This window comes from Labeo rohita, chromosome 1, assembly GCF_022985175.1.
Source record: "Labeo rohita strain BAU-BD-2019 chromosome 1, IGBB_LRoh.1.0, whole genome shotgun sequence".
NCBI classification, from domain to species: Eukaryota; Metazoa; Chordata; class Actinopteri; order Cypriniformes; family Cyprinidae; genus Labeo; species Labeo rohita.
In genome coordinates, this window is record NC_066869.1 from 27,028,970 (window position 1) to 27,045,639 (window position 16,670).

General features: G+C 34.1%; 2 protein-coding genes across 5 annotated transcripts; both read right to left on the minus strand.

Moving 5' to 3' along the window:
* Window positions 1-81: 81 nt before the first annotated feature.
* gtf2f2a (general transcription factor IIF, polypeptide 2a) lies at window positions 82-8,684 on the minus strand. 2 transcript variants are annotated; one of them, XM_051119464.1, is made up of 9 exons: window positions 8,510-8,684; window positions 8,266-8,339; window positions 8,149-8,167; window positions 7,917-8,061; window positions 4,037-4,078; window positions 3,670-3,751; window positions 2,874-2,973; window positions 2,636-2,779; window positions 82-792 (listed from the first exon to the last, which is right to left on the minus strand). In XM_051119464.1, the coding sequence occupies exons 1-9, from the start codon at window positions 8,573-8,575 to the stop codon at window positions 673-675; spliced, it is 792 nt and encodes a 263-aa protein (XP_050975421.1). In that variant the 5' UTR covers window positions 8,576-8,684; the 3' UTR covers window positions 82-672. The 2 variants fall into 2 exon arrangements, with proteins under 2 accessions (XP_050975421.1, XP_050975429.1); XM_051119472.1 differs by lacking the exon at window positions 4,037-4,078.
* Window positions 8,685-8,868: 184 nt separating this feature from the next.
* gpalpp1 (GPALPP motifs containing 1) lies at window positions 8,869-16,586 on the minus strand. Of its 3 annotated transcripts, none has more exons than XM_051120687.1 (8): window positions 16,402-16,586; window positions 16,078-16,210; window positions 13,031-13,156; window positions 12,786-12,932; window positions 12,409-12,679; window positions 11,925-12,089; window positions 11,625-11,726; window positions 8,869-11,354 (listed from the first exon to the last, which is right to left on the minus strand). In XM_051120687.1, exons 1-8 carry the CDS (start codon window positions 16,484-16,486, stop codon window positions 11,136-11,138), a joined length of 1,248 nt encoding a protein of 415 aa, XP_050976644.1. In that variant the 5' UTR covers window positions 16,487-16,586; the 3' UTR covers window positions 8,869-11,135. The 3 variants fall into 3 exon arrangements, with proteins under 3 accessions (XP_050976644.1, XP_050976635.1, XP_050976627.1); XM_051120678.1 differs by having other exon boundaries at window positions 13,031-13,159; XM_051120670.1 differs by lacking the exons at window positions 16,078-16,210; window positions 16,402-16,586 and adding an exon at window positions 13,652-14,673 and having other exon boundaries at window positions 13,031-13,159.
* Between the last annotated feature and the right edge of the window lie 84 nt (window positions 16,587-16,670).

Consider the following 16,670-nt stretch of genomic DNA (forward strand, 5'->3'; position numbering starts at 1 on the left):
GCTAAATAATGAGCCCATGTTTGATGAGGAGCTGCTTTGAGTTTCTTAGTGCCTATTCATAACCACAATACCAGAAATTTTGGTTACATAATGGTCATTTTTATCAAATCAAATGTATTTGATATTAAATAATTTATTTAACCCCAGTCCTGCTTTGTGTGCAGATACAACATGAAAGATTTTTTTTTTTTGTACAAAAAAAAACTTTATTTCAAAAGCATTTAAGAGCACGAAATACTATATAAAATAAGTGTTTTAATCAGAAAACTAAATCTGAATAAAACAATGGTTTACCATTAATCCATCAATACTTTTCTAAAAAAAAAAAAAAAACCCCCCAAAAAAAACAATTCAGCATCACCCTTTTTACACACAACATTAAGATGAAAAGCCGACAAGTTATTTTCATTTCAGATGACTGAACTTCAGATGCAGTCTTGAACAACTATTACTTTTTTTTTTTTTTTTCATGGGAATTCCTCAATATAACAGGCATAATAAAAACTGCTCAGCACTGTAAAATGCCACTGAGTTTTGATACACCTCTAAAAGCAACTGAATCATCTTTGAAGAAAATGTTCCAGAAGCAACATTTTGGACTTATTGGGGAAGTTTGCATCTCAGGTTTTCATAGCCACTCACAAGTCCAATGGTGACAGGCTTTGAAAATGATCAGTCACTCTTCTCTTCATTCTGGTAGTGTCGGTACTCTGGTTTGAGTTCCCAGGTGTTTTTGTGGGTGCCTTTGATATTGTATATGCCAATATCGCGAAGAATCTCCTTCAAATAAATCTAGAGGATAAGAAAGGTAGATTTTATAGGCAGCTGTGCCTAGTAAAAAAGGAATATATTTAAAATACATTTATTTCATACTAAATATAATTAAAATCTATTAACATATTAACTGACAAATTGCATCAGACTTATTAATATAAAAATGACATTTTAACTTTATTTGGAGTACTACTTGTGCACAATACACATTTCTTAATACGAAGCATAAAATGTGTTTTAATGTCACTCTTGATGAAGATTGTATGATCTGCAAGGCATTTAAAGAGTACCTAAATTATACTTGCACTAGTTGCGCAATCAACTGTTTGGCACAATCAAATATACTTCAGTATACATTCAGTTATAACAAAATAAGTTGTTCCAGTTTAGCAGACTTTAAGTATACCAGTTTAGTACATCAAAAGTACGTAAATATGTAAATGCATTTGTAGTACACTTAGCATGAAGTAAATGCATTTCTAATTCATTTTAGTATATTTATGTCTCACTAGGGTTGTAGTATACACGGTACAGTTCATGAAGCGTATATTAAATTGATCAAGAATGACAGTTATTACTTCTATTTGCAAAAAAAAATTCTATTAACTTTTTACAAATAAATCCCGACATAAAAAGTATTCAAAATGGATAACAATAAATAATGTTTCTTAAAGGATTAGTTCACTTCCAGAACAAAAATGTACAGATAATTTACTCTCCGCTTTCTCATCCAAGATGTTCATGTCTTTCTTTCTTTGGTCAATAAGAAATTATGTTTCTTGAGGAAAACATTTCAGGAATTATCTCCATATAGTGGACTTCAATGGTGCCCCCAAGTTTGAACTTCCAAAATCAGTTTCAATACAGCTTTGAAGGGCTCTAAATGATCCCAGCCAAAAAAATAAGGGTCTTATCTAGCGAAACAATCTGTCATTTTCTAAACAAATTGACAATTTATATACTTTTTAACCTCAAATGCTCATCTTGTCTTGTGCATACGTAGTGCATGCGTAGTCTATGCGTAGTCTGTGTAATCCAGGTCAATACAGTTACGGTATGGCAAAAAACTCCCATCTCGTTTTCTTCTTCAACTTCAAAATCGTCCTGCATCGCTGTTTTACCTTTTTTTTGTAAAGGGCGTTTGATCTTCTTTGCATGTTCACTTTGTAAACACTGTGTCGTACTTCTGCAGCGATGTAGGACGATTTTAAAGTTGGGGAAGAAAATGAGACAGGAGTTTTTCTACATACCCTAACGGTCATAAACAGGAAAAAACAGTTTATGCAGAGCTAGGCAAGATGAGCGTTTGAGGTTAAGTAGTATATAAATTGTCAATTTGTTTCTAAAATGACGAATCGTTTTGCCAGATAAAACCCTTCTTCCTTGGCTAAGATCATTTGGAGCCCTTTGAAGCTGCATTTAAACTGCATTTTGAAGGTTCAAATTCACAGGCACCACTGAAGTCCATTATATGGAGAGAAATCCTGAAATGTTTTCCTCAAGAAGCAATTTCTTACTGACTGAAGAAATAAAGACATGAACATATTGGATGACAAAGGGGTAAGTAAATTGTCTGTACATTTTTGTTCTACAAGTGAACTACTTTTTTAAGCAGCAAATGAACATATTAGAATCATCTCTTAATGATCATGTGACACTGAAGACTGGATATGTTTTGTAATATATTAAAAAAAGAAAAGTATTTAAAACGGCTATAATATTTAACAATATTACTGTATTTTGATCAAATAAATGCAGCCTTTGTGAGCATAAGACTTCTTTCAAACATAAAAAAATAGCATAAAAACCTGAACAGCAGCATAAATGTGATAATACATAGTTCTACCATAATGTAACTCACCACAGGCTGTTTTGTGATGTCCACCAGATCCTTAATGTTATAAAACTGATGCTTCTCAAAAGCAGAGAACAGCATGTCCAGCACCTGCTGTTTATCTGCTCGTGCCCTCTTCCCTTCTTCTTTCTTCTTCTTTTCATAGTCCAGCTGAGGGGAAAAAAAGAGAAAGTGTGTGCATCAACAACCAACTGCAAATCAGATACTTCAGACATCTGCTGGACAATGCAAAAGCTTGACTTACATTATAAGCATGATTAGCCACAGGTTTATAGTTGGTGGTAACTGCTTTGTCAAGCTGTTGAGAGAACCTGAGGGGTTTAGATAACTCCTCGATCTGCAGTCTGGAAAAAAGAAAAAACAACATTCTTTATGAGTTCTCGCTATGAGCATATTAAAGGTATAGTTCACCTAAAAATATAAATTCTTTCATGTCGTTCCAAACCCGTAAGACCTTCATTTGTTTTCAGAACACAAACTAAGATATTTTTGATTAAATCTGAGAGCTTTCTGACTCTGCGTGGACAGCAACGCATCTAACACAGTCAATTATGGTTTAAATTACAGTTGAACCACTGATGTCACATGGACTTTTTTAAAAATAACCTTACTACTTTTCTGGAACTTGAACGTGTCAGTTGCATTGCTCTCTATGCAGGATCAGAGAGCTCTTTGATCTCATCAAAAATATCTTAATATGCGTTTCGAAGAAGAACGAAGGTCTTACGGGTTTGGAATGACATGAGTGAGTGAGTAATGACAAAATTGTCATTTTTGGGCGAACTTTCCCTTTAAAGTTTATGTATCAGACATCACATGTCTCGAAAAAAAGATTGTGTGTGGACCCGTACAGACCTAATAAATCTATTTTCTTTCTTATTTTAAAAACCACTTGCTAGTGTTGTGAGTTCAGGAAATTTGTGTGGAGTTCTGGCTTACAAATGTATCTCTTTTCAGTTTCCATGACAATTACAATGCTGCTTGTGTAGGCAGCTCACTAAATGTTGGAACAGAGCTTGTGTGTGCATCTATGAACATACTTCTTCAGCTTCATGTAGTTTTCACTGACGGCCGGTCTGCATTCAGCTCTCTGCACCACCACTCCTTCCAGTGCAATTTTATCTTTGTGAGAGAAGAGAGACATTAATACTCACTGACAGTTGTAAGTGCAATCGCTGCTGCAACACACAACCCATTACTGCTCAGTCATTACATCAACAGTGACAGGCGCAACTTCAATTTCATTCTGTACATTCTCTGCTCCACCAATTCTTTAAATTAGGCCACAGAAAGCATCTATAATTGCTGTTTCAAATCAAAGGCCATTAGACCATTAGAAACAGTACAAGGCTTGATTTGGTCATTTCTGGACTTCCACTCAAGCAGGGGGCGACGATGAGCACTCACCTGGGCCTGTACCTGAGCCACCAGCCTCAGCATCTGACTGCCCTACGAGAGGGATGGCAACATGAGAACAAGGGGGAGTACATGCCAAAGTAATCACGGCAGGCCAAGCCTCACGGCAGCTTCTTACACAGCAGTCAGCGAAAGCAAACGCACAAATAGACAAACCACGCAGATATGACCAACAAGCCACACAGAACTTCTGGTCAGACAGTTCATGATTTAGCTTTATTAAAACCATTGAGTAAATTGCTCTAAATGAACCTCAAAAATCACAAACCAACAGAACCCTGTCTTCAAGGATGTGGAGATTCATATAAAACAGTGGATTTATCATTAAAAAAAACCTGACATATACATGTACACTACCAAACAATTTGGGGTTAATATAAAAATTAAGAAATAAAGTCAGAATTGCCAGATAAAAACTCGCAAATGTGAGTTTGTATCTCACATTTCTGACTTTTTTCTCATAATTGCATCATTTTTTAAAGAAATTATTTCTTCTATTAAAGAATGCATTATTTTGATACAAAAAAATGACAGTAAAGACTTTTTACATCGTTACAAAAAAAAAAAAAAAAAAAAAATGTTCTGAACTTTCTACTCATTATGAATCCTGAAAAAAATGTATCACTGTTTCGCCAAAATATTAAACAGCACAACTGCTTTCAACATTGATAAGAATGGATGCTGAAAAGTATGGAAGCCTGTTTCTGCCATGGAAAAAAATAAAGTTATTGTCACTTTTTCCTCACAATTCTGACTTTTTTTTCTCACAATTGTGAGTAAACTTGCTATTGTGAGTTATGTCAGAATTGTGAGATATGAACTCACAATTCTGAGAAAAGAAGCCAGAATTGAGACACATAAACTTAATTTTGAGAAAAGTCGTCAGAATTGCGAGATATAAACTCACAATTGTGAGTTATAAAGTCAGAATTGCATGATATAACCTTGCAATTCCAAATTATACATCAGAATTGCGACATATAAACTCACAATTCTGAGAAGTCAGAATTTCGATATAAACAATTCTGAGAAAAGAAGTCAACTGCAAGATATAAACTCGCAATTGTGACTTTTTTCTCAGAATTGCATGATATAAACTCACAATTGTGAGTCACAGTCACAATTCTGACTTTTTTTCCTCAGAAATGCGTGAAATAAACTCACAATTGAGTGAAATAAAGTCAGAATTGCAAGATAAAAACTTGCAAATGTGACTTCTCTTTTTCTGAGAAAAAAGGCACAATTGCAAAATATAAACTAAAACGTTTATATCTCACAATTCTGACTTTATAACTCACAATTGTGAGCTTATGTCAATTAATTCTAAGTAAGAAAAAAGTCAGAATTGCAAGTTTGTCACAATTCTGTCTAGAACTCGCAATTGTGGGTTTAAATCTCATAATTCTGAGACTCTAAACTCATAATTGTGAGAAAAAAAAAAGAGTCAGAATTGTGAAATAAAAAGTTAATCATCTTTCTTATTTTTTATTCAGTGACAGAAACAGGCTTTCACTGAAAAGTCAGCTTTGCCATCACAGGAATAAATTACAATTTAAAATGTGTTGAAATAGAGAAGTTATTTTAAAACAAAAAAATTTGATTATAACAAAATTATAATGATGTTTATGATGTTTTGATCAAATAAATGCAGCTTGAAAAAAAAAAAAAATAAATAAAAATTATATATATATAGTATGAGTTACCAATGAAAATTATTTTATTCAGCCACATTTATGAACAACTGGTCCAGGGATACTTAACAGAAGAGAAGTCACCACGCCTTGTAACTCAAGCACATTCACAACATCTAAAGAAATCATCCTTACTTTCACTACAGAAAAAATGTGAATTAGCATGGCAACTATATAGAGTCGGTCATACACACACAACAACCAAACTCCATAACACAACTCCATGTTAATCAAGGAATGATTAAGGAAGTGATTAGATTTGTTTTTCAAAATCAGTGATATCTGAAAGCCCATTCTAATGTCTTCTACCATTAAAACACCACAATCACATACACTGATTGAGAGGCAGAGGTTAGCAACTGCAAAAGCTTAAGAGACCAGATTAAAGCTATCACAACCTAATATCTGATTCATCTCACACAACACACAAAGAGTAGAGAGAAAAAAAAATGAATAGAACTTGAGGAAGAGAGTATGAGGCAACTGCAGCATGTACAGGAAGTTCCAGAGATGGCACAAAATGACTTACCAAATGAGCTGTTTGAATGCAAAAGTTCAGTTAACAGGAAAAAACTATGATACATTATATATGACCCCTGGACAAGAAAACCAGTCATAAGAGTCATTTGTTTAAAATTGAGATTTATACATCATATAAAAGCATTGATGTATGATTTGTTAGGATAGGACAATAATTGGCCAAGATATAACTATTTGAAAGTCCTGAATCTAAGGGTGAAAAAAAAAAAAAAAAACTTTAAAGTTGTCCAAATGAAGCTCTTAGCAATGCATATTACTAATTAAAAATTAAGTTGATATATTTACGGTTGGGAAAAAACAAAATGAATAGAACATGATCTTTACTTAAGATCCTAATGATTTTTAGGATAAAAGAAAAATCAATAATTTTGACCCATACAATGTATTGTTGGTTATTGCTACAAATATGCCCATGCTACTTATGACTGGTTTTGTTGTCCAGGGTCACATATAAGTTTTAGCATGTCATAGTTCACAAATATTTAAAAATGATTAACATATTCTCTTGACCACAGATGGCACCAGACCTAATCTCAACATATTTGATGAATGGCTACAATATTTTTTCAATTAGTCATTTCATCTGAATATCAACATTTGTAAACAGTCAAAACAGTTTTAAGGTTAATTTATCTAATTGTTAATAAAGGATTTGCAGACACAATGCTTTTAGATTTGTGGAGTAACAATAATAGTTTTATTGTAACCAGAATTGGCACAGAAGTGGCATGTTGTTGCTAGTGTTATTATTTTTAATTTTAATACTTACTGTAATTAATGGGGTTATTACTCTGTATTTGCATGAATAAGATGTACATTTCAGGCTTCGCTACTTTTCATTAAAACCTATAAGGTTAACTGAGTGTAAGTATCGGTATATCGTGCAACACTAATAATAAATATACACCGTACACACACAGTATGTAAACATAAAAAACATAAATAAATTTTTTTTTATTTAGAATCGATTAATCACGACTAATCGTTTTGCAGCTCTACTATTAATGTTAATATATGTATGTACGTAACCACTAATAAGAATTATATCAAGACATTTATACATTTTGTTAAGGATTACCCAGAGAAGGATTCTTAACCTTTTCTGTAAATAATTTTACATTTTATGCTATAAAAACTACTAAATTATGTTTCTAGAAATTTCCACCTATAACATATTTGCTGATGCATTCTCATCCTGTCCATGCTAAACTTATGTTAAAATTAAAATAAATGTAACAAAGGTAACAGCATGCAAAATAATTGCACACTTAAGTAAATATCTGACCCTATTATTTAAAATATCACAGCATTTTTAGTTATTCCAATACAGTGGTTCTGATATCATTGAATAAAAATGCTCTAAAAAAAATCTAAATCTCAAGATATTAACATAATATTAAATAATGGTAATAATCATAACATTAAATAACTAGCAATCATTTTTGTGAATGACTTGATAAAAGTTATTACTGTGTTACTAAAAATGGTTCTAATTTACTCAGTTTAAACAATATAACACTACATTAAATGTACTACACAAACATTCTCATCAATTTATGACAAATTTTGTATTTTAACTTCATATGATTTACATGCACAGCAGTTCACAGCATTGCTTGTAGTGACATCCTGGTTCTCACCTGAAGAGTTTTCAGTAAAAACAGCCAAAGTCTGTCCACCGACCGTCTGCAGAGTGAATGGGTGCTCTCTAGGGGCTCGTACCACAGAGGATTTCTCCCCAATGGTGTCTATGGTGGTCAGCTCCTCATTGAGAGTGAAAGACACCTGCCAGTCAATCAGAAAAACACTGAGTCCACCTAAAGGCTTAAGTCTCAAATATAAAACACTGAAACTAGTAGTCATTCTAGTTACCTCAGCTTTGCCTTGATTCCTGTGCAAACAAAAACAATTGTATGAATTTTGTTTCATATAAACGTTGTACTTGTACTACTTCATAACATGTAAACAGAACACATTTTTGCTACATACTTGGATATTCGGAGCTTTCCAACTTCTCCTCTCCCTGATGCTTTGGTCCATTGTTGTGACAAATACTTTGGGACCTTTGTGACGTTTAAGCAAACAAATCTTTAAAACAAGGCCCATTTTAGCATGGTTTTAATAATTACACGGCAAAACATATAAACAACATTGTCATGCGTGGTATTAGTAGATGCTAAAGCTATGTCAACTGGCTGTAGAAGCTTGTCATCGAGCTATTTAAAGCACTTACTTTAACCAGCCATACACCCGTGTTCTGTTTTGCCCCGGTTAAATCCACCTCTCCTTTGTCTGACATGCTTATTTATAGTTTAAATATTTATATTATAGCTATTTCATGTGGATTTAATGCACTTCTTCCACGCTACACACTCGTGAGCTAACGCACCATCAACAACAGAGCCGGTTTTACGGCAGCCCGTTAGGATAAAAAAAACAAAATCGCGTTGGTTAATACGGATGCTACGTAGTTACAAAATCCGATTTTGAGAAACAGTTAACAAACAAACAAACTTTTTGTTAGCTCAAGCATTAATTGTAGAGTTAAATGAGATATTTTCTACGTCAATGTGTAATTTTATTAGGCAGAAAACAAACGGTCCTCATTTCTGGTAAAATGCTTATTTAGAAGCGAGCGTGTTATTGAGAGGTATTTATTTACAGGAGTTCACATTTTACATTTCTGATAGCATAAAAACGTCCCACAAACAATTCAGGTGAACCTTGTAGAGTCAAACGTATTATCTAAATTATATCGCAATAAAACAAAAATGACATTTTTACAAGGGGCAACAAAAAATGAATATTTTTCAGACCATCACGATTGTTTGCAATGTAACATTATCATTATGAATGCTGATTCTCATTACTGTAATATAGTAATAGTGTACTGTACAAAAACGATGTAATGAATTTAAACGGAATATTGGACAAATACATAAATCAAAATACAACCAAAAACTGACATACAGTTGAGGTCAAAAGTTTACATACACTTTGCAGAATCTGCAGAATGTTAATTATTTTACCAAAACAAGAGGGATCATACAAAATGCATGTTAATTTTTATTTAGTACTGACCTGAATAAGATATTTCACATAAAAGATGGCTACAAAAAAATAATAGTTAAATTTTTAAAAATGATTCCGTTCAAAGGTTTACATGCACTTGATTCTTAATACTGTGTTGTTACCTGAATGATCCGCAGCTGTTTTTTTCTTCTTTTTGTTTAGCGATTGTTGTTCATGAGTTCCTTGTTTGTCCTCAACAATTAAACTGCCCGCTGTTAATCAGAAAAATCCTACAGGTCCCACAAATTCTTTCCAACAATGACTGTATGATTTTGAAATTCATTTTTTCACACTGAGGACAACTGAGCTCGTATGCAACTATTACAAAAGGATCAAACACTCACTGATGCTCCAGAAGGAAAACGATGCATTAAGAGACAGGGGTGAAAACTTTTGAAAAGAATGAAGATGTGTACAATTTTCATATTTTTTTTTTCATGTAGAACTGCCCTTCAGAATCTATAGAGGACAAAATAAGTTAAATTTACCCTGATCTTCAAATCAAAAAGTTTTCACCCATCAGCTCTTAATGCATTGTATTTCCTTCTGAAGCATCTGTGAGCATTTGAACCTTCTGTAATAGTTGCATAAGAGTCCCTCATATGTTGTCCTCAGTGTGAAATGATGGATCTCAAAATTATACAGTGATTGCTGGAAAGGGTTCAAATTTACAATAATGCTGAAAAAAATAAAGAATTTGTGGCAACTGAACGATTTTTCTGAAGAAAAGCAGGCAGTTTATTTGTTCAGGACAAACAAGGGACTCATGAAGCTAGCTTCTGATGCCCTTCAGAAGCTACAGAAGATACTTACATGTTTCCCAGAAGACAAAATAAGTTTAAATTTACCCTGATCTTCAATTTTTTTTAAAGTTTTCACCCCTGGCTCTTAATGCATTGTATGGTTTTTAGGAAGAACAGTGGGCAGTTTAAATGTTCAGGACAATCAAGGGACTCATGAACAACTATCACTTAAAAAAACAGCTGTGGATCATTCATATAACAACACAGTATTAAAAATAAATTGTATGTAAACTTTTGAATGGGTTCAATACAAATTCAACTATTATTTTCTCTTGCGGACTATATGTAAATGTATTTTATGTGAAATATATTATTCAGGTCAGTACTTAATAAAAAAAACAACATGCATTTTGTATGATCCCTCTTATTTTGCCAAATAATTAACATTTTCCAGATTTAGCAGGGTGTACATAAACTTTTGACCTCAACTGGTAATAATTTAGAATTTACATTTTCAGCATCGTACTTTTGAATCATTAAGGTAATAATAATTTGGGATGAGGTGTTATGACACAACAAAAATGGTCCTAAAATAGTCTTCACTTTAAATTAGGCAAAATATAAATTCTATAAATTTTTAGGGTGAAGTTCAAGTGATTTGAACTTGGCATATTCTATGAGGAAAGCACACTCTGGTGAACAATACATAACCCAAAAACATAAAACTGTCAAAATTCAAGGGAATAATGTAAGTATGTCACTGGATATAAACAATAATACTCAAGTGTTCACTGCCAATAAAAAAGGCGGCCCAAAAACGTATAGAAGTCACAAAATTATCTAACTTTAAATGTACTCTCTCTTACAATTAGACACTGGTATATAAAAAGAAAATAACTGAGGAACAGTCGGTCCTCCAAATTTTACATTTTGTCAACAAAGCACATAATGTTTTGATGGTGATGATGCTTCAAGGATTCCAAAGCAGTACAATGTCCTTTAGGAAAATCCTTGATAAAAAGAGATAAATTTGTTGAATGTCCCTCATAGAAACATGCGGTCTTTGCTGTGTGAAAAGCGGGTGTTCAGCTCTTGTGACTTCTTGAGCAAAGCTTTTTTTTGAGCCTCATCAAACCGATTGACTTGGAGATCCTGGTCTCTGTCAAAGGGTCTTCTTTCCACAGGCTTTTTAGCATCCTCCTCAGCTTTTCTCTTCATCTTCGTAGCGTGCATACTGATGAGAGATTCACCACGCTTAGTCTCCTAAAAAGATATGGGAGTTTTGAGAATGAAATTCAAAAGTTATACTTAAGCAGTCACAGCTGTATCTAGCAAACTAAAGGTATTGTTCATCAGAGTGAGCTACTTCAAAATAAATCATTTTTACTGTAGTTTTGATCAAATAAACAGTATTCCAAACTTTTTACTGGTAATATATATATATATATATATATATATATTCACATATGATAGACTTAAATAATTCAAGTACAGTTTATAATACATTTTAAAGCTGGATTTAACGGAACTTACATTATATTTTGAAACTTTTTCAGCCATCTCAAGCTCTTTCTGAGACAGACGAGGCCCATCGTCCCTGGCAGATTCACCTTTTTCCTTAGCCTCTAGTCGTTCCTAAGATAGACAAACAAGAAGGGAATTTCCAAAAAAAAAATCCCTGAAATTGCAATCCTCCAAAACAAAGTGTGTAAAAAATAAAACCTTGTAATACCTGCAAAATCACATATGATATCACTGGAAAATCTAAGATGACTCTGCACAACAATCCCCACATTTCACATCTGAACTCAATTACATCTATTGCTAACTCACCCTAGCTTTTCGCTCACGGTCAGCGGGAGTGTCAGTCCAAACTGAGCGGTCTTTGTTCTCAGGGCCTGATCTTTTCTTAAAGGTTCGTGCTTCCAGGCCCACATGCTGCAACTCCGGAGGCAACTCTGTCATCCAGCTCTCTCTGGAGAGCACTTTGGGGCCAGTCTAAAAGCAGAAAAGTCCCAGATTTAGTCTGCCCACTGACTGAAATAAATCAACATCTATTTTAGTGTTGAATAAAACATATCAGTCAAGTTCTTTCTTGTCATCAAAATGACTTGTCCTGAGGTATGAAGTACGGAAACACAAATTGGTAGTATAGTTTATATGGCTTAAAATTAGTAGCACATGCACAAAGATAGAAAATAGAAAGAAATATACAATATACAAAACCAAAAAATAACATAGTAAATAATGATAATAACAATAATAGATACATATCCAAAATACTACCTTAATTAGTAGACAAAAAAATAACACTTACATCTACTCCGGTAAGTTTGTCTTTCATTCTTTGTGCTCTTCTTTCAAAGTCCAATGCCACAGAGTCCTGGGACGGTCCTTTTGATGGCATGGGTCCAATGACATAATCATCTTCTTCTTCTTCACCGCTTGACTCTGCTGGTGTATAACCTGGTGGTAGAGCTGGTCCTAAAAATCCTCTAGCATCACCTTTCCCCTCCTCTTCATCTTCATCCTCATCTGTATCATGTTTTTTAAAGCCTGGAGGCAGAGCAGGTCCTATTACAGGTGGTCTGCAGAGAAAAAAAAAAATCTAAATCAACATTTACATTTGCTTGTAAAATTAGAAAACATATAGCAGTGTGTGATGCTATTAACTCTACATAACAAAAACATTACCGTTCAGTAGATCTGTCCTGCTTTCGATATCCTGGTGGTAAAGCTGGTCCTGAAAACCCTCCGGTATCGTCTTTTGCATCTTCATCATCATCATCTTCATCTTGTTTTTTAAATCCTGGAGGGAGGGCAGGTCCTAGTAAAGGTGGCCTATTGATGCAAAATGTAGTTCATTCAATACTTAGATTGAGATGCTGAAATGGCTCTACAAATGACCATGTGGGATACTATTATTAAGTGTTTATTACCCTTCAGGTGATTTTTCTTGCTTTTGATATCCTGGGGGAAGAGCTGGACCAAAGAAACCTTCATCTTCATCCTCTTCATCCTTATCGACTTGCTTTATATCCATCTCATCTTTCATGTTGCCCCTGCTGCTGTTAAAGAACCATAAAAAACTGCATCATAAACATCACTTAATATCAATCTTATGGTGATATTTAAATGCTAAGCTTTATGATCAAAGCTCAGAAGTTTTTATTGTGGAGGCAAAACATACAATGCAATCACACAATACAATGTTGATTGAGAAATGAACAAATAAATGTTCCTCAAAAGCCTAACGAATAATACAGTGGGTACAGAAAGTATTCAGACCCCCTTAAAATTTTCACTCTTTGTTATATTGCAGCCATTTGCTAAAATCATTTAAGTTCATTTTTTTTCCTCATTAAATGTACACACAGCACCCCATACTGACAGAAAAACACAGAATTGTTGACATTTTTGCAGATTTATTAAAAAAGAAAAACTGAAATATCACATGGTCCTAAGTATTCAGACCCTTTGCTCAGTATTTAGTAGAAGCACCCTTTTGATCTAATACAGCCATGAGTCTTTTTGGGAAAGATGCAACAAGTTTTTCACACCTGGATTTGGGGATCCTCTGCCATTCCTCCTTGCAGATCCTCTCCAGTTCTGTCAGGTTGGATGGTAAACATTGGTGGACAGCTATTTTTAGGTCTCTCCAGAGATGCTCAATTGGGTTTAAGTCAGGGCTCTGGCTGGGCCGCTTGACTCTAGTCACGGAGTTGTTGTGAAGCCACTCCTTCGTTATTTTAGCTGTGTGCTTAGGGTCATTGTTTTGTTGGAAGGTAAACCTTCGGCCCAGTCTGAGGTCCTGAGCACTCTGGAGAAGGTTCTTGTCCAGGATATCCCTGTACTTGGCCGCATTCATCTTTCCCTCGCTGAAAAACACCCCCACAGCATGATGCTGCCACCACCATGCTTCACTGTTGGGACTGTATTGGACAGGTGATGAGCAGTGCCTGGTTTTCTCCACACATACCGCTTAGAATTAAGGCCAAAAAGTTCTATCTTGGTCTCATCAGACCAGAGAATCTTATTTATCACCATCTTGGAGTCCTTCAGGTGGGCTTTCATGTGTCTTGCACTGAGGAGAGGCTTCCGTCGGGCCACTCTGACATAAAGCCCCGACTGGTGGAGGGCTGCAGTGATGGTTGACTTTCTACAACTTTCTCCCATCTCCTGACTGCATCTCTGGAGCTCAGCCACAGTGATCTTTGGGTTCTTCTTTACCTCTCTCACCAAGGCTCTTCTCCCCCGATAGCTCAGTTTGGCCGGAAGGCCAGCTCTAGGAAGGGTTCTGGTCATCCCAAACGTCTTCCATTTAAGGATTTTTTGTAACCTTGGCCAGATCTGTGCCTTGCCACAATTCTGTCTCTGAGCTCTTCAGGCAGTTCCTTTGACCTCATGATTCTCATTTGCTCTGACATGCACTGTGAGCTGTAAGGTCTTATATAGACAGGTGTGTGGCTTTCCTAATCAAGTCCAATCAGTATAATCAAACATGGACTCAAATGAAGGTGTAGAACCATCTCAAGGATGATCAGAGTTAAATATATGAGTGTCACAGCAAAGGGTCTAAATACTTAGGACCATGTGATTTTTCAGTTTTTCTTTTTTAATAAATCTGCAAAAATGTCAACAATTCTGTGTTTTTCTGTCAATATGGGGTGCTGTGTGTACATAAATGAGGAAAAGAAAAAATGAACTTAAATGACTTTAGCAAATGGCTGCAATATAACAAAGACTGAAAAATTTAAGGGGGTCTGAATACTTTCCGTACCCACTGTACATACATTTGAACTTGATTTTTCTTAAAAATAAAAATTATATATAGATAGTTAAGTAAACTTAAGCTGGATTTTTAGCAAGGCCTTTAAATTGCTAAAACATTAAGTAATATAATATAAGTATTAAGTATCAATCAGAATACAGAAAGCATGTAGTAGATTGTATACAGCAGGTTTTTCAGGTGTTTTTAATAATTTTGATTATATAACTTAAAGGCCTTAGAAACTTATGTATCAGGATATGATTCAGTATGCTTTATATGGTTAACTATTTCCCAACATAACATTTAAAAAAACTGATAAATTAAAAGTGGTTAATTTATGACCTACACCACCAGTCAGATGTTTTTGACTGATTTTTAATGTTTTTTTAAAGAATTCTCTTCTGCTCACCAAGCCTGTAAAAATTCGTACTATTTAAAATAATTAATTTAAATATATTTTCAAATGTAATTTATTCCTGTGATCAAAGCTACATTTTCTGCATTACTACCCCAGTCTTCAGGGTCACACGATCCTTCACAAATCATTCTAATATGCTGATTTGCTGTTTAAAAAAACATTTTTACTTTTATTATCAATATTTAAAACAGGTGAGTACTTTTTTTTAGGATTCTCAGATGAATAGAAAGATCCAGCATCAGTATTTCTCTGAAATAAAAACCTATTGTAACATTACTCTATACCATTCAAAAGCTTTGAGTCAGTAGAAAAAAATAAATTATATAAATTAATACTTTTACTTAGCAAGGGTGCTTTAAATTGATTGAAAGTGATGATAAAGACATTCATAATGTTACAAAAGATTTCTATTTCAGATAAATACTTTCTATTCATCAAAGAAACCTGAAAAAAAAAAATCTACTCTGCTGTTTTCAACATAATAATAATAAATGTTTTCGAGCAGCAAATCAGAATATTAGAATGATTTCTAAAGGATCATGTGACTGGAGTAATGATGCTAAAAATTTAGCTTTGAAATCGCAAGAATAAATTACATTTTAAAACATATTCAAACAAAAAAACGTTATTTTAAATAGTAAAAAATATTTCACAATATTACTGCTTGGATCAAATAAATGCAGGCTTGGTGAGTAGCATATAATTCTTTAAAAACATTAAAAAACTTACTGTTCAAAAACTTTTGACTTTTCATAAACTATGAATCCCTTTATTTGGAAAGCCATCAAGTATCATACTTTGAAGAAGGCCGGTTCCTAGATGATGATGAGTATTTGGCTCTCTTGAACACAACCTCCTCTTGATCACTGTCTTCACATGAGCTGGAGGACTCTGAAGCTTTATACTTGGGAGGCAAAGCTGGACCTATGACTGGAGGCAACATGAATTATTTACTGAGTGCATTAATTTATATTTCAATCTAAACTAGGAGTGAATTACTAAATGCAAAAAACTAAATGCAATCAGCCTGGTTATGCATTTGCACATACGAAATAATAAAAAATAGCACATTTTGCAGTTCAAAAAGCAGCTACTATTACAGTGTGTGTGTGTTATCATACTTGCGTCTTCTTCGTCTGAATCATCGTTTTTGCTTTTTCCCACCGTTGGTGGCAAAGCGGGTCCAATTAAGTTTTGAGCAGACATGGCAAAAAAAAATTACTGTTTCAGAAGAAAAATAATTAAACACACATTTATTCGTTCACAAATCCAAAAACATGCAACGATACAATGAACATTCTCTTATTTCCGGTCTCGAATTTTAGGTAAATTTCAAACTAAAAGTCTTCAGGCGGAATTCTGTAGGTGGCGCGTTATTTTCCATCGTACG